The following is a 27385-nucleotide window of genomic DNA, read 5'->3' as shown; positions in this document are numbered from 1 at the left end:
AAAAACATACCGGTACATAAAAAATTACAACAATATATTTTACTTGTTCCGTCATAGATTTAGATTAGGACATTTTATTTCCATCATGCAAGAATCAATGCACGAAGAAGTGTCAAAAGTGTATGATGGCATTAAAATAAAATATGTAATTATACACATAATAAATAATGTAAAAAATTCATAGCAATTAATGAGGGGGCGCCCGAAGAACTGTTACAGTCATCGGGTCAGCAACACTTGTTGGCTGATTTTTGAGAGGGAAAGAACCAAAAAATTATACAAATTTAATCCTTCAAAAGTAACAGAGAAATATAATCAAAAAATATCATTTGAATAATAAATGCTCATTAATATGAAAAAGAAGAAGAAGAATATGGCTCTGTGCCAATAGCAAGCTCAAGCTGGAGATCATAACTACGGTACATTGGATGCAGATTATAAAGGACTACTTTATATGACTTCACATGATGATAAATCATATACTTGTGCTTGATAATCCACAATTACTACTTTAATGTTAAAGCTACATTACCTTTGGAAGACTTTTGTCTTCTACTGTAATCGACATCTCACTCCTTGTTGTGCCTCCAGAATTTGTCGCAATGCACATGTATTTTCCAGCATTAGAAATTGTAACATTGCGGAAATATAGTTTGTTACCAATGACCTAAATATTAAAATGATGATAATTAGACGAGAGGGATAAAATGAGCCAGTTACACACAAATAAGACATTCATCTTTTTTTATATTACAACTCATTGGAATTAACATGGGTAGTTAAGATGCATCATGTCTCAACTCATTTTGACCAATTTTAAAAATGTTGTATGATATCGTGTTCTAATTTCATGACATCAGCTCGGCGGTTGGCCGATTTCTTGCCATCGAAGAGAGATTCATGTAACTGCTGGTTGATTACAGCTTCCTCTGCCATCAAGCTCATGCATCTAATAACTGGTTAAACCCCCATTTTCCAATCATGTACTATAACAGTCGTTTGCCATATGAATAGGCTGTCTTATAGAGTTTCTTTTCCGACAGGACAAATATGAAAATCTTATTCCATATTTACTCAATTGACTTCTTAAATAGGATAGCAACTTTGAATCAGCAAAAAGTTTAAAGTTGAATTGTAGCAAGCATTATGTTCTTCCCAAAATGTGAAAACAAACACAAAAGACTAGTTAAATTAATGGTATTACATACTTTGTACTAATACAAATTGTTATAATCATCCTACACAAAATCCAACTTACTCTGGCATTAGGTGGAAGTCTTCGACCATCTGACCTGGCCCATGTTACAGTAGGTACAGGATCACCTTTTGGTACACATGTAACTGATGTATCTGCTCCAACATAGACTGTCAATGATTCTGGGTCAGTTTTGCAGATGGGTTTCTCTACAATAGCTGAACAAAATATGTAACAAGAGAATTATACATAAATCAGTACATAGTTTGAATTCGTCTTGTCATCGAAAATAGCAATCAAAATCTGTAAATGCATAAAAACAATGTCAACTTGTACTGCTTATTGCTAAAATGACAAATATAAAATACAAATACAATAATATCTATTTATTGAACAACAAGCAATGGTTAGGATTCCATTTAATTAATCTGTCAATTAAATTTTGTGCAAAATTGGTAACAAAATATTAATATGATGTAAAGTACAATTTTATGCTATTCGTATCATTGCCCCCCAGTCATGTACCGAAAGCATCTGTTTATTCGATAATCATATAGGTCTGCATATATTGTTTTCTTGGTTTGACAAAACGAAACACTCTCTATTCATGTTTCAAAATTGTCATGACCTAGCAATCTGAATTAGTTCCATATCAATGTTCTGTGTAATAATACTTTGTAACAGTGGTTCAATACTTACTGGAAGAAGTAACATTAACTGTAATTGTGCCAAAATCTTCTCCAAATACATTTCTTGCAGTACAAACATAGGTGTCACGATTGCTTACTTGAACATTGATGATCTGAAGTGTTCCTCCTCTGGGTTCAGCCTAGATTTGAAAATGTAATATTTATCAGGAAACTTGTACAAGTGCATCACAATTCAGTGTTTGTGAATCAATCATAAATTAAAAACCCAACCCAAGGTTTATGATTCAACTGATTTTTGTGAGTTAGTATATATAGTAACTTATGGGTTAGGCCATAATTTTATTCTGATTTTCCTTTTTTTAGTTCTATTACGAATTCGGGGACTGTCTGTGTTAGCCGAGTGAATAAGCTTCCATCTTTTCTACACAAATTGATGTAAAGTAGGCATACAAAATTAGTTACCCATATATTGGTGCACATACTTCTGGAGGCCCATTAAAATTTTCCATACTTTAAGATGGCTGAAGCCTCTATTTTGTTTGGCAAGACCCAATTTTTTTACTAAAAACTTTTACTTTTTTATTAAATATGGCAGCATTTCATTGCGTCATGCTTGTCTGCTGATTTATTTTGCAAGACTGTTGCTCAGCTAAGACCTTGTCATACAAATGAACATTTATTTAAGCATTGCATGGGAAATTCTTTAATTTTTACAGTACTCACATTTCCTGGTAGTCCAGGCCTACCCAATCTTCTCCAAGAAAACAATGGTCTAGGACGACCAGTAGCTGTGCATCTCATGTCAATGTTTTCTCCTTCTTTTGCATACACTTGTTCAGGTGTAATCACTGTGACCACTGGTGGCCCTCCAACAGCTATAAGAGAGTTAAAAAAATTACCCACATTTCCCAAATTCAGAATTTATTATGGTCAAATAAAATTTGGTTTTATCCTACAATATTGCATCTACTATCTGGAATCAGTACCTGTAACATCCAATAATGCTGTTGCTTCAGCAAATCCTTGTGGGTTTGATGCTCTGCAATAGAATACTGCTGAATTGTCCATAGATACAGATGGTATGTATAATTCTCCATTGACCACTTCAGCCTTTTCAGGCATTTTCTCGCCAGCAGCTGAATTGATAATGTAAAAATGGTAGAATATTCAATTCTGTGATAAGGAATGTTTAGTTACTTCTCTATTACATGAATTTTCCTTATTTCAGTTAAATATATTCTGTTACCTAAGTAATGTACCAGGAAAAATATCTATAAACAAACAGGCCACAAAAAATATCTACATAAAATTGCAGCTGTTGAACCAATTTATTTTGAATAAATATATTGCATTTTAGAGGAGTATAATATGGTCATATGCATTTTGACAGATAAATATTATTAAAAAAGAATACCTAAGTAATGCATCAGAAAAAGTATCTATAAACAAACAGACCACAACAAATATCTTTATAAAATTGCAGCTGTTGAACCAATTTATATTAAATAAAAAATATAGCATTTTAAAGGAGTATATATATGGTCATAAGCATTTTAACAGAGAAATATTAATAAAAAAGGATACCTAAGTAATGTACCAAAAAAAAGTATCTTTAAAAAACAGGCCACAACAAATACATATATAAATTGCATCTGTTAAACCAATTTATAATAAATAAAAATATAGCATTTTAGAGGAGCATATATATGGTCATATGCATTTTGACAGAAATATATCAAAATAAAAAACTATTCTTTGCACAACAACACCTTTATACAGTAATAAAAATATAAAATTAAAATATTACACTACTATGGCAATATACTGAAAAAGGAAAGCCTAAAAATAAAATTACTCACATGGCCTCCATTCAATGCTAATTGGTGGCGTTCCATCAGCAGTGCATCTAAAGTGAGCTTCATCTCCTTCTCGTATAACTTGTCTTGCTGGCTCAATTGTAACAGAGGGCCGGACTGCACTTGAATCTAATTTAATATCATGGAACGATATTGATTTGGTTCATTAATAAGTTGGTTTAATTATATAAATAAAAGATTGAAACATGATGTCATCTGAACACACATGCAATTGAAGAGTCATGCACTACCATTTTCCAGAAATAGTTTATTCTGTTTGGTTTCTAATCACCAATGGAAAATCTTATCTATTCCAGCATAATCTGAATAAAGTTTATAAGGTGATTCTCAAACACCTATCCCTCTTGTTAAATTTTACATTAAACTGTTGTTTTGTAATTCCGATCACTTCTGTACTAAAATATATAGATTGCAAAAACCCAATGTTGTTTCAAATTCAGGTAACTATAAATAATATTTCTTTAAATCTCAGCAATAGATCTAAAATATCTATCCCTTACACTGCCAACTCACATCTACCTACATCTGTATATTTTTTTTGCACTTTTTCAAAATTCTGACTGAATTCTCTGAATGCCATCATATCCTAGTATCTAGGTTGTGTTGCTGTGAACAATTTGTCAGAAATAATAAAACTGGTGGATGTTCATTAATAGTCTAATTACTTCAAATTTTCTAAAATCATAAAAAACACTCAAGGTATTCCAAATATTCAATCAACATATAGCTAAACTGTAATACAAATATTATCTGGTGTAAGCTCGGTGTATTGCAACCCACTAAGCAAAAGAAAAAACAAGTTAAGTTTTGTCAAACTTTATTTCTTGAATAATACATAAAGTGAGTTGCATATGCAACAGTTGAATAATCATTTATCATTTGTAATCGAAAAATTGTTACATATAATAGTGTGTTATGAATATCTATATTTACCGGTAATAAAAACATCAACTTCAATCTAAGTATTGCAAAAATCTCAAAGTTAAATGCTTGTTTAATAATTCCGCGACATTACATTCAATTACAAATGAGCAACTTATTTATGAACTAAAATACTTTTTTTAATTCTAACTTTTGTAATGTTTTTACGCCTCTAATGAAGTTGCACTTAAATTATTATGTTTTGTATACATGAATGTGTAAATAAAATAAAAAGCCAAAAAAAAATTCAAAACTATAAAGCGAAATGAGGATAAGCGAAAATAAGGAAATAAAATACAATTGGTATTGCATGGCAGTGATTAATTAGCAATAATTGAAGCGCTATTATTATATAAAAAATATTGAATTAATCCGCAGTAGCATTCCTTTCATAATGTGAGCGCAGACAAATTAATTTTTATAAGCGAGCAAGCATAAGCTGATTTTATTGCTATGAAATTATAATTTTCTTTCACCATTTTGTTTCACTAAATCTTGCCCACAATTTAGTGAATCTATTTTTATTATAATGAATCATTTATATTGTTTCAAATTGAAAAAATCATAAAATGAATCAAGGTACATCAATCCAGCAACAAAACAAAGAAAATATCTGAGTTTTTGAATCATATTCTCTTACACAAAATAAGAATCAAACAAAGAAAAATGAATATTTTTTCTGGAATTTCAAATTCAGATTTGAAGGAATTTTTTTAATAATTGATTCTCTAAAACTTTCAGCCAGATTTATTTATAAATATTTTATAGCATTTACAATCAAAAAGGGACATTAATTTGAATAAGTGTTCTTGTTTGTCTTATTTGACCTATAAAATGAATATACAACTATAGATTTGAAATTAATTTATCTTGGTTTCGTATTCGTTTCACAAAAATTGATCGCAGTAAGTGATTGCTTAGGATGAAAATCAAGTATGTAAATTGAATATTAAGCTACTGTGCTAATACGTTTGAGGCAATTTTGTAGTGAACTAATTATGTGTTCATATAAATGTTCTGTGTGCAGAATATCATAAATGTAAACAAATGTGTAAATGAACTGTAGCGCATTTTAGTTTTACAAGTGTGACACAGAATTTGTAACTTTTGCTGTTATTTTTTTAGCAATTTAGAACAAAATCAAAATTATTTTGTATAATGTTCATAACATTTGTAAATTAGGACACCGAGCAAAACACCAGATGAAGGCCAACACAGCATATTCAGAACTATATCTGATTTATTTTATCATTATAGATTGCCTAAAGCTTGTTTAAATCACAACTTGTTACCACCATTAATTCGTAAAACAAAGCACTGATCTTATACCAGAGTCAACTAATCAATAACCTGATCTCTCAAATGAAAAGCCAAATTGAAAGTAAAATTTACATAATGATCTGGAAACTCTAATCTCAAATACTCGAGCAATATGCACATGCATTCATGCAAATATCAAAATGTTATGAATGTAACATGCGTATCACTATCATTAACAAAAAAACTGGAAAATTATTTTTTGAACTGGTGTAGATATTTGATAGATACAGATTTGTAGATAAATGTGTGAATGATCTATTCACAGATTTATGCTGTTATTATTTAATATTATCGTATATATAAAATATGGTTCCTGAAAATGCTAACCATAAGGTTTAATTTCTTATTGAAATAAAATTGCATTTGAGTAGTCTGTGTGTTTCTACAATTCAGTGTGGCATGAATTACATATTTTAATTTAATTTTTATAAATTGCATGCAGAAAAGAGATTGGCAGAAAATAATTAGTACATGCTGCAAAGCATAATTGAAATTGTGAAAAGATTAATTAATTGTGTGGGCACCAAGCTGCGTGCAAAATTTTGTTAGTACGCAAATATTCAAAAAAAGAAAACAGGAAACGATAATATGCTGAAAATACACAAAATTAATGTCCAAAACAGCATTTAGACTGCCTATTTTGAAAGAAAATCATCCTCATGTATGTACATTCCTGGTTTTTGGAGGTTAGGATATTGAAATGCACATATTTTTTAATGAAAAATGCATTATCACAGAAAAATTTGTAAACAAACTGAAATATTCAAGCACTAGATTTTGGACTATACATTTATCATTTATCGGAGACACCTTTATACAAAATATATTTCAGTCAAGTATATTATACATAAACTTGAATAGCATTTTTGGCAATCAAGAATGTTTAGATTGAAAATCTAGTAAGATAATGACAAAAAGTATTAAAATATTCCATCCCATTTTTTTACCACTTATTCAACAGAGCATTTAATGAAATAATGTGTAATTAGCAATTTGCCATTTTATCACACATTGTTAATAAAAACATGGTGCAAATGTGACATTCCAATTATCATGTGTTATGGCACATGCAATAGGCTACATTAAAAAATTTAATGAAATGGTGTAATGCAGTTAAATATACAATCGGTTTTCATAACTAGTTCAGCAGTCTATAAAATGAGCCACTTTTGAAAGTCATTTTGTCAAAGTCAAATATTTTACAATAAACTGGAAACATAGTGCACATTGAAATTGATTTCACTGGTAACTGAAAATTTATTGGTAGTGCAGAACTTGAATAATTTTATTATTAAAGTAGATATTGAAATCAAGGTGAACCATTCATAAAGTTTCTTCACCGATGCAAAACTATCTAAAGTGAATGTAGCATAAAAAATGAGGACATGATATTGGATAACACCAAAGGTCCTAAAACATACAAAAGACAAGAAGAACTTGGCACAAGAAGTGAACAGATTGTGTAAGCAAACGAATATGCATTTGAGTCTTTCGTCCTACATACTTTGGTTACAGATAAAAAACAATTCTTTAGAGCTTATCAAGGATTACCATAAAAGAAAATAGATGAAAAAACAAAAACTTCCAGGACATAAAATTGAGCTTCGAGACTCGACATACAATTTTCAAATAAAAAAGGAAAATTAAAAAGCCTCTTAATTAAATGTTATATTTTAAAATGTTGTTATTTGTTAATCTCTGACTCAAATGTATAAACATTTGCCAATGAAAACATAAAGAAAATTTTCTATCCAAGAAGACAAAAACAAGTTCAAGTTCAGAGATATGATGTAAACCCACACATAAGTGATCACATTCCACATTCTGAACTAACCTCGCTCTACAAACAACGTTGCTTTTTTATCATCGATCTCATACATGTTTGAACCGGTACATACATATGTACCAGTGTCTTCTTCTGTAAGATCTGTGATGTGTAATATGCCATTGAAATCAGTTGCCCTGTCTGGCAGTCTTCCACCTTGTTTTGACCAGTAAACAATATAGGCATTCATCTGAAAAAAAATTGTTCAAATCAAGCACTTGAAATGCAGACTATTTATTTAAACTTTAACTTAAAGATGGGATTCAAAATTTTAAGAAAGGGTTTTCTTTTGTATCTACCTCACTAACAACAGTTTCCCTTATTTCACAAAATTCTGACAAAGTGATGGCTTTAATAAAACAAGATTCACGGATTAGCTGATTATCATGAAATTCCATAAATCTGCTATCAGGATCACATGAAAACCTTCTAAATCTCCCCACTGGTTGTGACTAATTCTGTTTGACTCTCGATCAATATAATCTGATTTATGAGATTACAAAAGTTGAGTCTTCATGTGATATACCTTCATGGAAAAATAGGTAAGCAAATTTCGCTTTATTTTACGTTACATTGAAATTTAACAAAAATCCACATTCAAAATAACTGCCTAATTGAAATAGAATAGTCCTATAATTTGAATCTTTCAGTATAATTTTAAAAACAACAATGCAAGATGAATAGTAAAAAACGTAAAAAATGAAAGTAAAAAAAGTACCTCGCTTTGTGCTGTGCACACAAAAGTGACTTGGCTACCAGTAGGAAGGCTACGTCTTGTTGGTTCCTCAACTTTGACTTCCATCTTGGGTCGTTTCCCTGCAAAAACATACATTTCTTTTATTATAGGAAGGTATTGTTCAAAGTGATGTAGCAAAACTGGACTTCTAAATTAAAGGTCAATCCCAACCCACCCTAAGGATTCAGGGTTCACATATTCATCTTGTGGAATAGGAAAGACAGCTTAATCATATGGCGAACCACGGCCTCCCGTCTCGTTACCAGTTCATGTCAGTAAGGGATTGGTTAGCCAGTCATTTTATTTCATGCATGGAATTGATGGTGGAGGAAGTCGTACCGACCAGTTGTTATGTGAACCACCCTGCGACAGCGAGTAGTCCAGCCCTTCTCTTGCACATAATTTATCCCACATGGTATTCAAACCTGCAAATCCCCATATGGTAATCAGAGGTGTGGTGGCGAGTGACTTCCTAATGCTAAGACGATGCGTCACATACTTACTGGCAATGGTCAGAACAGCAGAGTCCACTCCAACACCGACTTGATTCTGTGCAATACATTCATAAGTACCGGCATCGTTTCTTGCAATGTTTGGTATTGTCAGAGTATAGTCTCTGTTATCAACAACTGCAGAATTAGGAATTGGACGTCCTGCAGCTGTCCCTGTACGATGCCATGTTACATTATAGATGGTGGTTGATTTCACATCACACCTGTAAAGCACATAATATTGACTCGGTTTAATTCCAATTGTGGAGTCATTTAATAACAAAATTTATTTCCAAATCATGGCTATTCTTACAAATAAAAATAATATTCCTGCAAAATTAGTTTTCATCAGATCCTTACAGAAATATTGTAGGTCAAAACCAAATGTTACTTATCAACACAGACGATATTTTAACAAATATGTTGCACAAGACTCGGTACAAGAAGTCAATAAGACTTTGAGAGCAGGGACACTTAAATAACTTTGATGGTGAAATAACAAAATATGATGATATAAAAGGAAGGAAGGGGATGACAAAATGCCCATAATTTTTTAATAAACAAATGCAGGGAAGCTGCAAGTACGATACGCAAACCACTAAACTATTACATACACTACACAAATGCATATCTATGCAGATAACATCTCCTCTTCTTAACTAATTTTTTTCAAATTACCTTAAAGTGGCAGATTTTCCTTCACCAACATTTAACGTAGATGGTGTCACAGTAACAATTGGTGGAGACTGAATGATTCCTCCAGTTGAACCTATGATGCAATACATATATAAAGTTGAAAAATTTGGAAAAAAGTTAATTCTCGTGAAATAGAGGATAAGATTGCTCTTAATCTCAATACTATTTAATAATGATTAAAATACAGCCCTTGTAAAATAAAACCGTAACACAGCATGAGAAAGAGAAGAAAATTGAAAACTTAGTTCCAAATCTTCAAATATTTAGTACCAGTCATGATTTTGTTAAGTTTTGGTGCTAGCTAGCAGTTATCCAATTACGTACTAAATAAAAATAGCATATGAATGGCAGGAAATTTTTACACATTTACAGGTATTTTAAAGTATAGAGCAAATAAGCTTGTACCTCCGGTTTTCTTTGTACATTTTCCCCCTGGATTTCTAGGGTTTCCTTCATACCCTTCAGCGCAATTTTCACACCTTGTACCCTCATAACCTTTCTCACATGCAGTACATAAGAGATTTCTGGTCTCTGGGACATATTCACAGGTCCTAGAAAAGCTGAAATTAAACAACGATTTTATAGATTGAACTTTCGAGAAAAATAATGAAAATATGCATTCTAAAATAATATAAATACTATTCTGATTTAAGAATTTTCCACTCAAATTTCAATTGCATGAAATAGGCTTTTGATTTTTCACATTGCTTGAGTGAATAGAAAATCAAGCATATCACATGAAAACATAAAAAAGAGAGCAATGATCAATCAAGATCAATCAAGATCAACATGGACAGGAAGTAGTATCAAATCTTTTACAGTACCGGTAGTCTGACCACCAGATCAATGATATGTGATCATGGAACCACGGCACACATTTTTTAATTTAATTGACGTCAACGCCTGCAACTTTGAAGTAAAAAACAAATCCCAGATACTTTTGAACAATAAGCTTCAACCACTGGAAATGTCAAAGCATTTGGTCCAGAAGTTGAAGAGAAAAGTGTTTTTTATTGCAACAATAACATACTAACAAAACGACCCATTTTGTGTCCAATTATTTTACTCAGATTGTAATCTTAATAGTGAATAACAAATAATGTGCCATATTGGAGTACATTTGGCATACATCATTTAGACCAGGGGTGGCCAACCTATGGCGCATGCGCCAAACGTGGCGCATTGCATGATTGGAGGTGGCGCATTGCATCTTTAACAGGAAAATAAATGAAGTTCAAATATTGATACTAAAGGCCTGTTGTCACAATATTACGCCTAACTTTACTTCTTAATCGTACCTTTTTCTCTTCGTTATTAAAAACAGCTTTATTGCGTAATGCTCATAAGACAGAATGCGTTTTTCTCCTACTTTCAGGAAGGCTGTAGTTTTTATTTGAAGCATGGCGTCACAATGATTCCCTGTTTCGTAATCAATCGTAATCTGTTTATCGTAAATTGCTCGAATTTTTGCGTGGATACGAGAATTTTCGTTGAGTTAACTATATATATGAGGCTGTCATTGAAATTTATTCATTCAGTGTTTAATTCAGTGATTCGGTAATTCTCTAAATGAGTGGTTTTCTGTAAACTTAATTGGTAAAGTTTCTTCTTGTGTGTGTAAAGGCGTGTATTAAAGGTTGATTTTTGTTTGTAAACATTTGCAGTTGTGTACTTTTCAAGACTTAAGCTTTGCTTTTATATATTTTGTTACCCTACACAGTGCGAAAGAAAATGAACAAAAGAAAGGCGGAAACTGATAGTAAGCGTGAATTTAATGAACAATGGGAAAATGAGTTGTTATTCATTGCAAGTCCGTCAAGAAAACCGTTGTGCATTGTTTGTGAAAAAACTCTTTCAAAAATAGAACTCCAAGAATAAAAAAACTGGCGAAAGTAAAACAGCAGCAAAAGTCTCATAAAGGCGGTACTTAAATAAAATTGATCAGTTTTATTTATTATACTTCCTTGCTTAATTTCTATTCATGTGAAGTTGTAAATTGTAAAAACTACATATATGTGTGTATATATGTGTGTGTATTATAAATTTATATAATTTCAACAAGAAGCGGACATTAGGCGTGGGAATACAAGAGATTTACGGCGCATCTGAAACATTATGTTTAAAACGTGGCGCATGGTATGTGAAAGGTTGGCCACCCCTGATTTAGACATTACTCGTGATGAAGGTAAAATAGCCAATATGACGCACCTGTTTTCTTCTGTATTAGGACATGCACAAGGTGAACAATACATATCAATTGGATTATCTGACATTGTGAAGAAACCAGGTGCGCATGAATCACAACTTGGTCCAACAGTGTTGTCTTGGCATTCCTGTACAAATGAAACAAAATGATTTAATAATAAAACTTTAAATTCAAATAAATTTTTTTCCATAGTATTGGTAATAACTCAAAAGAAAAAGACCAATAATTATTGTATTTTCCTAATCACCCAAGAAAGGTAAGCACCGCACCTCTAATTACTCTGCGTGGGTTCGCAGGTTCGAATCCCATGCAGGGATGGTTATGTGCGAGAGGATTGCTGAACTCCTCGCCGTCGTTGGGTGGTTCACGTAACCGCTGGTCGGTTACGACTTCCTCCACCACCAAGTCCATGCTTCCGAAAACAAACAATACAGTAAAACTAATCCCATACCCCACTTGGAATGGTAACCGGACGAGAGGCCGTGGTTCGTCATATGGATAAGCCGTCTTATCGGCTTTCCTCTCCCCCGGGATAAATATGTAAATCCTAAATCCTAAATCCAATGTATATCCAGAAGTATACTTACCAAACAGTCTCCTGTTTCCGAGTCACATTTATCTGAATGTCCATTGCATTGACATGGTTTGCATAAACCAAGGTAATATCCACCAGCAGATCGAGTGTACCCTTCAGAACAGTCCTGAAAATATAAGTTGAAGAATTAAATGAATTGGTCAGCCAAATGTTGCTAAGTCTACAAGATTTTAAACATTTTACAAAGCTCAAACTTGGTTCAAAGAATGTGGCTAATGCATAATCACTAGGATATTTGAAGAGATGTGTTCGGATAAGACTCAAATTATAATTATTAAAACTGGTTAACATTCGCTCTCTCAAATTAAGGACATGAGCAAAATAGAATAACATTGGCTATATAAGTTGGATTTTTATTATTCATAAAGAACTCACTTCACATGACAATCCTCCATATCCATCAGGGCAAGTACAATGTTCGACTTCATATGCAAAGTCAGTTCCATCTAATTCTTCACCAGAAGCAGTTTCCATGAAAATATAACTGATAGTGGATTCTGATATTGATGTAGAATAACTGGCTCTTATTAGTAAATATTCTAAATCAGCCAAAGCCATGAGCAAATGTTCTCTTGTTGCTGGTTGTCCATCAGCCCTTCGCCAGTTTTGCTGAACAATATTAAGATAATGTTATATAAGGAAGTGGGAGAAAACATACTAGACATCTGATAAATAACATATTCTTGTCTGGGTCAATATTGCCACACCAGTATAACAAGCTGGCTCAGTGGGCGTGGCGCATTGTGCCCAAGCGTTAGTATTACGCTTGCCACTGCACCTCTGATTGCCCTGCGTGCGTACGCAGGTTCGAATCTCATACGAGGATAGGTATGTGCGAGAGTATTGCTGGACTCCTCGACACCGTAGGGGGGTTCACATAACCACTGGTCGGTCGCGGCTTCCTCCACCATCATGCCCCATAATCCCATACCAGACATGCATTGGTAACCAGATGTGAGGCCATGGTTTGCCATATGATTGAGCCATCTATTCGTTTTTATATATATCACTAGAACATAATCAAATTGTAATATAATTGGCTAAACATGATGGAGCTCGTATCTCAATAGTAATTTGATATGTGTTTGAGTGAAATAGATTTGAAGTAAATTTTTGCATATGCGTTATTACCTTAAAATCCCATCTGCGCAGTGTTATAATGAAAATTTATAAATACAACTAACAATAAGTGAAATTTATATCTAAATATTGTTTTGCAAACCTCTCTAAATCTAACAGTTCTTCGAGTCATTTGTCGAGGTTCGACTTCACCACCAGATGTTGCAACAAGCATAATGTCGTTTCCAACAATAATGACATCAGCTTCTGATGTTGGTGCTCCGGAGGAAAGAGGAGTATATGAAACCGTGTAATTGAGTTCTCCGCCATAAGAAACAACCTGAAATGAATATATTCACTAACAGAATAAACTAATGTGGGGCAAAACTTGTAAACTAAAGGAAAGTTATGCTGTGAGTAAACGTTAGAGGCAAATTATGATATATTCCAATAGTAATATAAACATTTAATTCAATCACAAATATCTTGAAATTTTCTCAAATTTTTTTTTTTGAATAACGATACCCTATATTAGTGGTACCCAACCCTTTTGTAAGTGACCCAAACCTGAAAAAAAAATAAAGTTCTAAAATATTGTGACCCAAGGATATGCTCAAATACTACAACATGTAGTGCTTTCATGTGTGCAAAATTGAATTGCTTATATAAAACTATGATTTTTATCTAATCATCTATCTTTTATCAGTAATTAAGTGAGAAAACTGCACTTGTTTGACATCAGCGACTTTTTGAAGTCAAGGCATGGCTTTACTTGAGCAAAATAGATGCTGCCAAATTTTTACACTGTGATAGTTCCTAAGTATACAATTAATTGCATAACACTTCAATACCAATGATAAAAAAAGATTTTTTAAATTTTTAAATTTTTTTTAGTTTTCTGTTAACAAGCAAGCAACCTAAGATGACTTTCAAGTGACTTTCAACTTTGGTTCATGACGCATCAGTTGGGAAGCAATGCTCTATATCATAAATATTTTCTCGCAATTGCAAATATAAATAAACCTTATTTCCCAAGAATTGAGAAGGCAATTCCCAATAGTAAGTATCAGAAGGAAGATTGTTCATTCTTTGTCTTGTAAGAACCTCTCCTCTAGATCGGACTTGAATATTTTCTGTAAATCGTTGACTCCTTCTTGCATTAGTTAGTGCAAAATTATCAGTATTGAAGTCTGCAGTAACCTAAAACATAAAAATGTTAAATGTATTAATAATTTTTTTTAAATCAATAAAATATTTGTTTGTAAGTACTCATTATTTGTTTTGTTTTTATATGATATCATCACAGAAATTAGAAAAATCAAAAGGTACAATGAGCCCCAGTTTCTTATGGATAAATATTATAGATCTTATACTGAAGTTCATAACAAGTCTTCATCATGAATTAGTTAACATTTCTGCTAGAGCAAATGATATATGTCAAAACTTGCATATAAACTATACACAAGGATTAATGTATATAGTAGATTTTGTACTTTGTGCGTTAAGTAAAATATCCGAAATAATCCAAAAACGACATCATTCTTAATCTGTGTTAGTCAAAATTGACATTTGCATGACCCAAACATTAACAGAGCTATAGTCCACACGATAACTAAAAGAAAAAATTTCTCAAAGCAAAATGATAGTTGTACAAAGACTGATAAATTGAAATGATCAAAGTGTCACCATCTTTACACTGAATTGTATTAAAAAAATAGGAAGAGTATTTTTGAGTTAGAACTAAGAATTGACAACTTAAAACACTTACCACATCTCTGATATAACGAGCAGATTCACATTGTTTAGTGACTCCCATACAGAAACAAGGAAGGCATCCTCCGTTAGTGTTTTCAACACTGAAGTAAAAATAACTAGGCTTGCAGACATCACATTTCAGACCCGATACACTGACCTGTTGTATAATATATTAATATGATGTTTTGAAGGATTATTTAGCACAAAGCACAGGAAGCGAATACAAAAAATTAAAAGGTATAATGTACCAGTTAGTAATTTTTAACTGACCATGCATAGATTATAGATGGCAGAAATTTTAAAAATCACAATATTTTGAGCAGAAAACTATTTAATTAAAATAATAAAATACGGTAGTATGGAGTTCCAAAATTATGCTGAAAGTGAGAGAATTGTAATATAAATTCACTAGCTTCCTGATATTGGATCTACACTAATTGCAAAAGGCCTACCTACCTTATGCTAAGCACAATGGATAAGATGGACAATGAAAGAATTTGCCTATCCAGTCCCTAAACTCGAGACTGAAACCATAATCAGGCTTCAGTGATAGTTAATAATCACACATGCATAAAACAAACAGATATGACTTGAATATCCAAAAAAATACATAAAATCACATAAAAAGAAAAAGAATTTTATCATTATATTCTACAATCATCATATTATCACAAATTCATGCTAGCTGTAATGACCAACTACTTTTATTACTTTGCAATCGCATTGTCCATCAGAATCACATGTACCATCAACAGAACCATTTGGATCACATTGGCATGAAGTTCCTGTTTTCTTGCATCCTCGAAGTTCATCAATTTCAAATCCACTTGAGCATCTGAAATCAAATCACAGTATAGGATTTAGAGTATGCATGTTTATCATCAAAGAGAGGGAACCATATTATGTATAATCATATGGCAAACCACAGCCTGTCATTCTTTCAGGTATTCCTAATTCTTAGCATGACACACTGAGCCTTAACTAATCTAAATATAAACTACGGTAATCTTTTTTAAGCATGATGATTTGACTCAATATTACTAGTGAATTGATTAAGAAATATTCTTGAAGTGTTTAACTATATGAAAACATTTACCTCCCCAACTTGATACAGACATTTCTTACTGTTAAAAAATAACTTTTTCAAAGATTGCAAAGGAGAAAAGTGATCCAAAAATGACCAAATTCATCATACTTATCACAGTTTCGACCCTCATATCCTGGTGGACATTCATCACAAGTTGGCAATCCATCAATATCGAGAATGCATGATGCCACTCTGATTCTGTCTGAGCGAGAAGGCAACATGGGGCAAGGACAAGGCCTACAAGCACCAACTCTGGGATCACCATAAAATCCTTCCACACATCGATCACATTGGTCACCTGCTGTATTGTCTCTGCAATCCTAAAATAAAAATGATCAGCAAAATAAAGCATTTGATTGATCATCATCAAGTTTTTTACCTTCAAATATTGTGTATGAAAATATGTCAGCTTACAAGGCATTGTCCTGTTTTTGTATCGCATCTGTCACTATGTCCATTACATGAACATCTAACACAAGTTCCAAGGTAAGGTCCATCACTTGATCTGTAGTATCCTGGTGCGCAATCCTGAAAGTGCAATTATTGTCAGATTAATTTACTCTTTATAATAAAACAAGTTTTTGTATTTAAATGAGTGCAGCCTGATGATGATTACTCGACAACATTTGGAGCATATATATATTTGCCTGACTAATAAAAATATAAAATTACTGTGTAGAAAACTGCCTATCCAAATGTGTCTAATCATGATTATATAAAACATCATAGAAGTAATCTTGTGAAAGTGTGACTAAACAATGAAGCAGATTCTATACACTACTAAAAAGATGCAATACCCGGGATCCACATTTTCCAAACGGGCAGGAATTCTTTTCTATTTGCTGTAGTATTATGACTATTCTATAGTTCTTTATTATTAATATAAAGCAGGTGGGTGAGTTGCAGATAACACTAGCTAAGGATTCAACAGAGATTGAATGGGAAGTATCAAATAAGAAGGAATAAAGAGTTCCAAAATAGGGGAAGGGATGAGTTTAATGAAAACGGTTGGGAACCACTGACCTAGACAATAAGGTTGTATGTTGGATATAAGCTCTATCCATTATGTTGGATATAAGCTCTATCCAGTTAAATAGAACCACCATCAAACTCTTTCTTTATTGGTTTCATTTTTTGCCCATGTATGTTGGAGTATACTAATTTTGAGATTTGACTAATTTTGAGAAATAATAGTACAAAAGTAAAATATTTATTAGGAATATGTAACAAAATTTCAGTAAATTTATTACCTCACAGGATAAACCTTCATACCCAGGAGGACAAGAACAATATTCAACTTCAACTGCTCTGCGACCTCCTGTGTTTCTGTCGGCTGAGGCTTCGAGTGAAATGTCATAAACACTAAATAAACCAATTAAATAAATGAAAATTAAATACATTATTAAGTATTTTAATTTGGTTAACTTTATTTTGAGAAATTTCTCCATTTCGTCAAATGTCATTTTAGGTTTAAAGGCACATTTTAATCATTAAAAATATGAAAAATTAATTGAAAATTTAAAATTCATGTCATAACGTTTTTTAGTATAACCAATTCCATGTCTTAAATATGATCATATATTGGGTTTATCAAAATTAAAATTAGTTTTACAAAAGAATTATATTTGTCGAAGTACAATAATTACCTTCACACATCTTCTTGATTTTAACACTCAATTAACCAGTAATATTGTATATATGTCAAACACAACCAAAATTTATCAATAGTCAAAAAAATCATAAGTTTCCCATTTCATATCCAAACTTACGATGTATATAGCATATCTGTAGAATATGTTGCACGAACAAGAATGCTCTCAATATCAGCTAATGCCATCATTAAATGTTCACGAGTAGCAGGAGTGTTGTCAGTATTCACCCAATAATCCTTGGAAACGGAATTTGTTTTATAAAATAAATACTGCTAAATATTGAAAGTGTTTTAAATAATGAACCAATGCTTAACAGCTTACATATTACAACCGTCAAATAAGATATTATTTTGAAAATTTTTATTAATCTTATACGGGCCTGATACTGAACCAATAAAACTCGATGAAAATAAAATGGCAGCGTCCATTTATATGCATAAAAAATAATCAAAACACCATTCATTATACAAATACGATTTTTGTTTAAAACAATTTTTCTATACAAAGGAGACAGCCTGAAATATTCTAAAGTACCAATGGAAAGATTCTAACGCAATAGTACATTCATTTATGTATTTAATAAACTAATATAATATCCCAGTAAATACCTCTGTTAGCTTGACATCATATGAAGCCGGTCGTCCTGGTGATGGATGTACATTGCTTCTATATTCTAAAGTCAAGTCGTTCCCGATAATTTTCACATCTCCAATTCTAGTAATAGGTCTTGCACCCTCATTTTGATCATACTCAATTGTGTACCGAAAGTGGCCTCCATAGGCTGAAATTTTGTTACCGGAAAACACTGCAGGAAGTACCCAGTAGTAAACATCTCGTGGTTGTAGACTTAAATTTGCCCGAACAGAACCTCTGCCTAAAGATCGTGTCATTTCCACTATATCTTGAAGTCTACGTGTGGAACCAGCATTGGTCAAAAGAAAGCGGTCATTCTCCCCATACTCGGGTACGACCTAAAAAAATGGAATTTAATCAAATATTTCATCATTTCATAAATTTGGATAGGCCAAACTTGTATGATTTCCAAAGCCATTTTCTTTCAAGCCATATCTGTATGGCTGCCTTGCTAAGTAGCCATTTCAGAGCAGAAGTATGAGGAAAAGAGGGAAAAGGCCAAATATCATTTATATTTTCTGATAAATCTGAATAAAGACCATGTTTCGCTAAAATCTGTATGTGTACTGTATAGCATTTCTCTATACTATATTCAAATATAGTATAAAATAATACCACTTTCTACATTGTTGAAACTAGTTTAAAAAGAGAAAAATTACCTTATATCTGGACCAGTTTGAACCAGTACATTGTCGAGTGATGCCCATACAAAAGCATTCTGTACATCCATATGGATTACTCTGTTCAAGATGAAAAGTTCCTGGTTTACATGTACCGCATCTTTCCCCCTCAACATTTCTTTTGCACTCACACTCTGTGCCTAATGTGAGTCCAGCTGTTCCTGCTGAATCACATCTTAAAGAGCCAATTAGAAGACAAACGCCATCGTAAGCCTCATAACCAGGTGCACACTCGGAACAATCATCCCCTGTGTATCCTACATCACATGGCACTTTTTCATCAGTTATAATTTTTTCACATTTTCCAACAAATGGACCGACGGTGATTCTCTCATATCCGGGGGCACAATACTGCAAGGTAAAGAAATTGGAAACATGATTAAAAAATGGTATTATTGAAATTTATCTAAGCACAGTTAAATGAACACACTCAGGTTCATAAACAGTAACAACAACATAAAAAAAATAGATTTTAAGTGTTGTTATGCAAAGTAGAATGCAATGAATAAATCTGATTTGGCGTAAACAATCCATTCTTAGTGACCATACTAGTGGCTTCAAAGAAAATGAAATAAAAAAATACAACCAACCTGGCAAGATAATCCCTCATAACCTTCTGGGCAAATGCATTTTTCAACATCATAAGCCATCACGCCTGTAGAACTCCCACCTGGTGTTGCGGACTGTTGAGCAACACTCAGGCGGACATCACCGATCCTGTGATAAGAGTGAGAAATAACAATATTATAATTGCACTGCTAGTTACCATGGACTTGTAGGTTTATTTCCCATAGGTGGTTCGAATTCCAAGGATGTCACGGGCTCAGGTTCTTTAGCGAAATTGCTATAGCTATTGACTTTGAAAGTCATTTTCTGAAAGAGTATAATGTAATTGCCTATTTTGCCTTTCTTGATGTTAAAAGTAAAACAATATCAACATTCACATTACCTTATTAAATTTGTGTTATAGCCAGTATTGAATGTTTATTTTTTGGTTTGTATGTGTATGTTTTTTTATTATGAAATATGAAAAACCATCAATTTTACTATGAAGAGTAGGGGCCCAGCCATCAGATTTCTAATTGGGCCCGCCATTCCCTCCACAGGCCCTGTAACCTGTAGTTACCTATTACTTTTAACAAGATAAGTTCATGTGACTAAATTCAGTCTCCTTGATCTCAATGAAAATAAAATAAATCTTACCAAAGAGTTACCAAAAAGCCAAATTAACATACCCTGTGCTAAGCATACTGTTGTCATAAACAGTTCTTAACAAAAGTTTATCAACATTGTTCAAAACTCCTAACATGTCTTCACGATTTGCAACATCACCACCTGGTGTTGTCCAACCATCCTGAAATGCAAAAACATTGAGTAACATTATAATATTGTAAAGTAAGGAATAGTTATTGCCATTTCGGACTCAAACAGTGAAATGGAAGATATGCCAAATGATGAAACTGCCATATAAGGATGGGATTTACATATTTATCTCGGGGGAGAGGAAATCCGATAAGACGGCTTAATCATATGGCGAACCACGGCCTCTCGTCCGGTTACCAGTCCAGGTCGGGTATGGGATCAGTTAGCCAGGTGTTTGTTTTCGGAAACATGGACTTGATAAAAGCTCGGAAATTCCTCATAATTAGATTCTTGCATTTTTTTAAACATACCTCCGTTAGGCTGACATTCCTTGTATGCTTGGATTTTGGTTCTGGGTGTTTTCCTTTGTCGTGATAGACAAGAGTTTTACCATTGGCACCCTCAATGATAACATCACTATAATTTGTTGGCTTAGGTTCAAAGTTATAACTGTTATTGTAGCTGAATGAAAATGTCAGTGTTCCACCATAACTGTTGATCTGTTAGAAAGTTGATACCCAATTTTACATGAAAGAAAAACATTAACAAGAGTGGTGTTGGTCTCAATAGGTACATGGGTTAACATATCCAAAAAGAATATCATTAAAACATATTAAAACTATATATAGTGATCTATATATATCTGAAAAATAAATATACAGGTATAATAAATTTCCAATATCTCAACTATACAATTTTCAACCTATTAATTGTGGCTGTATTATCTACATTTAATTTATTTTTTCAACCAATTAGATCTCTCAGATTCGATCCCCATGAACACCACCTTCAGATGTTATGAAATTTCTTTCAAAACTCTTTCAAAAAATAGTGTCCCTTCTTTTATAAGTGGTTGATTGTTGGGTCTTGTTCAGAGAGACCTTTATGCACCAAAATATGTCTCAAACGCATTAAAATATAGTAAAATTAGAATAAAATATCCATTCTGAGAGAATCTACATTAATAGCATGATAACTTAGTCAGACAAATTTGCATACAGCTGAACAGAAAAGCTGTTTGCATCATCTAAACTAAATAAACTGATTTACCTTTGCTCCCAAAAATTGAGCTGGTAAGCTCCAATAATGAGCTGCAGCAAGAAATCTTTTTGACAGGTCGATAAGTTGAAGCTCTCTAGCAGCTGGTTTGACAACAATTTGATTTCTATTAATTGGTTCGGAAGCTGGTGTTGGATCAGCCCCCTCCGACTCAGCAGGTTTGATTTCAATGTATCCGACGTCTTCTGGAGATTCGAATGTTATACCGATCTAAGTAAAAAATAAAAATTATTTGATTTTGACGCAAAAATTTAATTTTTCATGATTCATTGTCAAGGAAAATGTGTTGAAATTAAGCAACCTAGCTGTAGTTCAAAAATGCTTGCTCTTTAATGAAGCCCATATTAGTGATATTTGTCACATGAAAAATGTTCATCTTATTTTCTTGAAAAACTTGTGACATTTAATACTGCAGATCTAAACGCAAAAACTATACTTTTGTTTGGCTTGCCACGAAACTTGCCATCAATTCTGAATCCACAAGTTTACAAATAGTATCTCCAATTACGCAACCATCTCATACTCGCTTTTTATTTTGTGTTAGTAAAAACGTTTTTCACTACCAGTACCTCGTCATATTCCCTTTTCAGTGGTTCACATTCATTGGTAACTCCGAAACAATAACAAGGTCTGCATGAATCTTCTTCCATTCCATATTGTCCAGGTGGACAAGGTGGTTGGTCATCAGGTTCTCCAGCATCTTGATATGAGAAAAATGAACTCAACATTTTGCATAGCATTTTTACATGGCAGAAAACAGATTGATTCGAATTTTCATATGTTTGATAAGAGAATTTTGTCTATCCATAAATATATATTGCATGTATATTACATTTGTTACTCACCAATAACTGTTAACACAGCATCTGGTACAGCAAATATACTTCCTTTTGAATTTATGGCTTCACAAGTGTAAGCACCCTGATCAATTCGCCAAGCTTGCCTAAAAACAAGTCAAACAATAAGTCAGACTAAAAATAAAAAGCTGAAAAATCAAAAGCAAACTGATTTTTATATTTCAAATAGAAAGCAAATAAAAAAAATCATTTTCATTGCAATTATAACAATTCTATATAAAAACAATATTAGAATAGTCAAATCATTTAAGGCTTCCTCACTTGATAGTTAATTCACCCTTTCCATTCACTGAAGTCATGCTGATCCGGGGTGGAGTCCCCACATTACCCCAGTTTAACCTCCAAGACACAATAGGGGTTGGTATCCCATAGGCTTCACATTCCAGAATAACCAAATCGCCCTCTTTAACAGTAACGTTTTTTCGTGGACCAGTAATAATAATAGGAGCCGCTGGAAAAGAAAAATAGAAAATATTTATAACTTCTATTTTTTCTATATGCCAAATCAGTTGCAAAGTTGCTTGTTTCAAAAGAAGTGCTTCTATTTATATTTAGTCCTTCGCGCGATACGACAACCATACCAATTCCGAATTCGAATGCCATTCATTTACTGACTAATTAAAACAATATGTATTACTTCATTCTATCATCAATTATAAGTGCCTTACCGCATCCATCTTCGTCGGAACCGTCTCGGCAATCGGTTTCTCCATCGCATTGATAACTTGCCGGAACGCACATAGAATCAGAAGAACATTCGAATTCAATTCCACGGCAGTTCGAACCAGGTGCAGCAGTGGCTAAAAATGTATGCATTTAATTTAGGTATATATGTGATCGCACAGCAGAAAATCTTTTTAATTCAAGACTTTATTATAATGTATTCCAAAAATAAGTTGTTAAATCAACTTACGACAACCCAATTCGTCATACCCGTCACCGCAATCATCGTCACCGTCACATCTCCACATCTTTTGGGCACATATGCCGGTGCCGACACAGAGAAATTCAGTTGGATCGCATTTGCCTGAATCGGCTGTAAAAATAGTGATTTATTATAAATATTTATGAACGAAGTATTTACATGTATAATTTTTATAAAAAGTTACTGCCAATTGCTGAATTTAACAATGAAGAATGATTCATATTTTAATTGAAAAGGTACTAACATTCCAAGGTTACATGTTATTTTCGAAATCAGTTATAAAATGGCTTGCAACTCTTCAGAAGAAAACAAGAATGTATTTCAAGAATGTACGATAGAGCTAATCTTAGAGATCCATCTTTCTGCCTTCGCATAGCTTATTTGTCACTCGTTACAATGGTTACCTATGTGCTACTTTTGGTTTGAGATAAAATCTCTAATTCTGTTCCTAACAGTCAGGTTATCAAAGTATTACCGTTGCCGCAACTAGGTGGTTCGTCGCTTCCATCTGTGCAATCATTTGTGCCATCGCAAATTCGTCTTCGATCGATACACTGGCCGTTACGGCAAGTTGCTTCTGTGCCGCGACAATTGAATGGGCGACTGGTCGGACGAACAACAACAGTACCGTCTCCATCTATCCCGTCGCCATGGTCAGGGGGCGTAGGTTCCGTTCTCTGTATTTAAAAAAGATTTCAATATTTTTGAGCAATTGCCACTAACTCCCCGCACACAATCATATGTCTAATTGCCTCCTCCAGATACACGGTATAAAATACCAAGCAGGTATCAATTTGAAAATATGTATTCCGTTTTTTAATTTAATAAGTCATTTACATTTGCTAAGGTGCATTAGACAAAGTTTGAAATCGAATAAAAGTGAGCAGATTGAACGATAATTATAACATGCATTACCGATTGTTGTGTCGTTGTTGGGGCCTTAGACGTTGTTGTTGCCGTGGTTTCAACTTGACTAGCGGGTCCTGTAAAAATTGAAAGTTTGGCGTCACGTATATTTTACACAACTGCATTAACTTGGATGTTCGAAATCTGAAAAAATCTAATGTAAAAATAACATACTGCATTCCGCTCTTGTCCGATCTCTTCCAACTTCCCTGATTGTAAAATCCTCTTCAGTGACAGCTAAGTCTCCAATTTGTCCGGATTTTAGTAAGTCCCGCATTGCCTTTTCTAAGCTTTCAGGTGAATTGGAAGAGCAAGCTCCAACGTCAATTAAGACATCGACGAAGCCGTTTGGACGTTGCCTAGACAAAGTAACATGTTCAAGAATTTCTTCAATTATGACCTAATCACAATATTCAACAGTATTTGATGGATATTATACCAATAGACAATCACAACAACCTCTTTCTGCGCATGTGCAATCGACTGACATAAGCCCAATTGTGTCACAGGTAATGACGAGTAAATAAATAAGCCGAAAACTGTTCAAATTAGAACAAGCTGATGTGACTATGCATGGAAATGTGTATGAAATGTTTTCACTCACGTGAACATAAGCGGAGTAGCTTCATGGTATCCTGGTAATACACTGGATAGATATTCTTCAACCTGAAAAAAAAATAAACAAAGTTATTTTGTGTTATTACCACCTTTATTTTTCATTCCAAGCTTCCTATCGGTTTTAATTTGACCACGGCACAAATTTAATGACTTTGTCGATTACGAGAACAACAGGTGAAGCGGATGTCTAAACTCTGTTGACTATTTGCTCAAGTCTCGAAAACAATGGAAGAGGAGGGATCATCTTTCGCGATTAGGGGGCTTAATTCAGTGGAAAATTGTTGCCATCGTTAATAATGTGGGTCGGTCATCAGACGGATAGAGGGTAAATCAGAAGCTTTCCTCAGTAGGGAGAAATATTGCTAAGAAAACAAAAAAATAATCTTGCAATTGCAAATATATTGTTTCGAGTTTTATTATGATGGGTTGTAGGATGGCCTACATACCGCGTAGGTCGAATATCATAAGTGTACAAAATTAAAATAACAGAGTAATACATTAATAGTATTATATAGAAGTATATACCAGCATGCATGGTGGTGACAGGATCAAACAGGAACGCTTTTACAAGAAAGCAATATATTTGTTAAACACTTGAACCATGTAACCGGTAAATATTGTTTTATTATTTAAGTGATGGTGTGTGTTCTAGCTTTTTACTCAGGAAAGGGGAACATTTGACTCTGATTACGATGGGAGTGACAGTTCCTAAAAGCATGTTAATTTGTCGCTCATCTTTGAGATTTGGTATGTCGTCTAGCAATGAAAAAATTTCAGTCATATAATTATCATAAACCAAAAATAAGGGTTGAAATCACAACTTCTTTTAACAGTGTTCGTGGGTGTTGAGGGTTTTCTGTTTTTTATTTGTTGTCATCCACGCGCGGTTATTCATGTAAAGATAGTTTGATCGGATGTATTGGTAAAATATCTCTTTAATCTGAAAACCCAAACAAACATTGTCTTTTCACTAAAAAACAAATCTTGGATTACCGAAGGCTATTTTCTCAACCACGTCAACTATTTGCTATTGTCTGTAAGAATCTTCTGTGAACAAACTCGCAATGTCTGATACATTCTTTAGATTCAATTATCGAATGATAATTTTCAGAGACTCAAATTTTATGTGGAATACAAAAACCAAAAATTACTATGCTGCAACACCATGCTGGGCTTATTTTATCTTTTAAACGCTTATTCTTTCAAGTTGTTTCATTAGTTGGCATTCTACACCCTGCCCTCAATCAGGGGGAGTGGAAAAACAATACATAAAATGCCTTTCAAATATTTATCTATAATGCGGGAAAATTGAATAATTTTTGTAGTTGATAATATACCGTAACAAGTAGGTTTTATCGGGTGTATTGACCTAACTTATCTATAAATATTGATAAAAATGAGTAGAAAATAATATGCCTGAAATAGATATCCTGCACTCAGCATGATGATAAAAAAATCTGAAAATGATTGCCTAACAAATGGCAAACGCGAGTAATATTTACCGGCGACAGCTGACCAAACATTTGAGACACTATAAAGTTGATAATCTGGAAATAAAGGGGTTTGGCTTGGCTCGCTACCCCAAATAAAGTGTTTACCAAGTACCGTAATTATAGAGATTAGTAAGGCACACTTAAATATTTTTTGCAATATATTTAACTTTGACGACGTGTTCACCTAAACCATTGTGTGGCTTCAAATATGGACTTAGAGCCAAGTTTTTAGTGAAACACGGTGACTTGACTTTAATAATTGTATATCACAAAGCATTTACCGACTTTTCCACAAATTAGTGAAAAGGCTCTTTATATTTGCATAAAGCTATAAATCGTCTGCGACAAAATGTGAAAACAGACACTATATATTTAGGCATCAATGAAGATATGCTTAATCATCTTAGCAATAACAAGTAAAAGTATATTCAGCAAAAAACAAATAGCATTTTTGCTATTTGTAACTTAAAACCTCATAGCAATTACGAATCCAACGCAAAACTAAATTACTTTAGCCCGGGGCGAGTATACGGAAAAATATGAGATTTTACAATTTGATAGGCTACTACTACTATGCTACTCCGTTATTAAACCGTAAATTCAGTTCATTTGCTGGGTAATTCATGATTTGTTAGGTAAACATGCCTTTCAGGCCGAAGCTTGATCATACTTGATTCACCCTTCAAAATCTATCACATGTGTGGCCCATGGTTAAGACCAGTTTTATTTAATATTTTAACGCTGAGATTTCACAATCGCTAGCATTCAGTATGCTACTAGCCACAGC

At 33.2% G+C, this 27385-nt stretch overlaps 1 protein-coding gene across 2 annotated transcripts in view; it reads right to left on the bottom strand.

Moving 5' to 3' along the window:
- LOC120335853 (basement membrane-specific heparan sulfate proteoglycan core protein-like) overlaps window positions 1-27385 on the bottom strand; it is a 64713-nt gene that overhangs the window by 19135 nt on the left and 18193 nt on the right. For both annotated transcript variants that reach the window (XM_039403469.2, XM_039403470.2), the window contains exons 5-41: window positions 25092-25153; window positions 24662-24846; window positions 24497-24564; window positions 24057-24258; window positions 23570-23692; window positions 23325-23456; window positions 22918-23107; window positions 22645-22742; window positions 22369-22499; window positions 21791-22009; window positions 21052-21240; window positions 20614-20732; window positions 19969-20095; window positions 19358-19729; window positions 18674-19036; window positions 18183-18301; window positions 17664-17775; window positions 16828-16941; window positions 16522-16733; window positions 16038-16161; window positions 15340-15483; window positions 14595-14771; window positions 13735-13911; window positions 12888-13121; window positions 12505-12618; window positions 11920-12044; window positions 10117-10271; window positions 9694-9784; window positions 9028-9239; window positions 8507-8604; window positions 7798-7978; window positions 3705-3830; window positions 2832-2981; window positions 2569-2720; window positions 1895-2024; window positions 1259-1413; window positions 533-667 (exon numbers count right to left, since the gene is read on the bottom strand). In XM_039403469.2, coding sequence (XP_039259403.2) covers window positions 533-667; window positions 1259-1413; window positions 1895-2024; window positions 2569-2720; window positions 2832-2981; window positions 3705-3830; window positions 7798-7978; window positions 8507-8604; window positions 9028-9239; window positions 9694-9784; window positions 10117-10271; window positions 11920-12044; window positions 12505-12618; window positions 12888-13121; window positions 13735-13911; window positions 14595-14771; window positions 15340-15483; window positions 16038-16161; window positions 16522-16733; window positions 16828-16941; window positions 17664-17775; window positions 18183-18301; window positions 18674-19036; window positions 19358-19729; window positions 19969-20095; window positions 20614-20732; window positions 21052-21240; window positions 21791-22009; window positions 22369-22499; window positions 22645-22742; window positions 22918-23107; window positions 23325-23456; window positions 23570-23692; window positions 24057-24258; window positions 24497-24564; window positions 24662-24846; window positions 25092-25153 — 5817 coding nt within the window. The remainder of the gene's footprint in view (window positions 1-532; window positions 668-1258; window positions 1414-1894; window positions 2025-2568; window positions 2721-2831; window positions 2982-3704; window positions 3831-7797; window positions 7979-8506; window positions 8605-9027; window positions 9240-9693; window positions 9785-10116; window positions 10272-11919; window positions 12045-12504; window positions 12619-12887; window positions 13122-13734; window positions 13912-14594; window positions 14772-15339; window positions 15484-16037; window positions 16162-16521; window positions 16734-16827; window positions 16942-17663; window positions 17776-18182; window positions 18302-18673; window positions 19037-19357; window positions 19730-19968; window positions 20096-20613; window positions 20733-21051; window positions 21241-21790; window positions 22010-22368; window positions 22500-22644; window positions 22743-22917; window positions 23108-23324; window positions 23457-23569; window positions 23693-24056; window positions 24259-24496; window positions 24565-24661; window positions 24847-25091; window positions 25154-27385) is intronic.

This window comes from Styela clava, chromosome 2 (genome assembly GCF_964204865.1).
Source record: "Styela clava chromosome 2, kaStyClav1.hap1.2, whole genome shotgun sequence".
Taxonomy (NCBI): domain Eukaryota; kingdom Metazoa; phylum Chordata; class Ascidiacea; order Stolidobranchia; family Styelidae; genus Styela; species Styela clava.
This window is presented reverse-complemented; position numbering and strand designations above follow the sequence as displayed.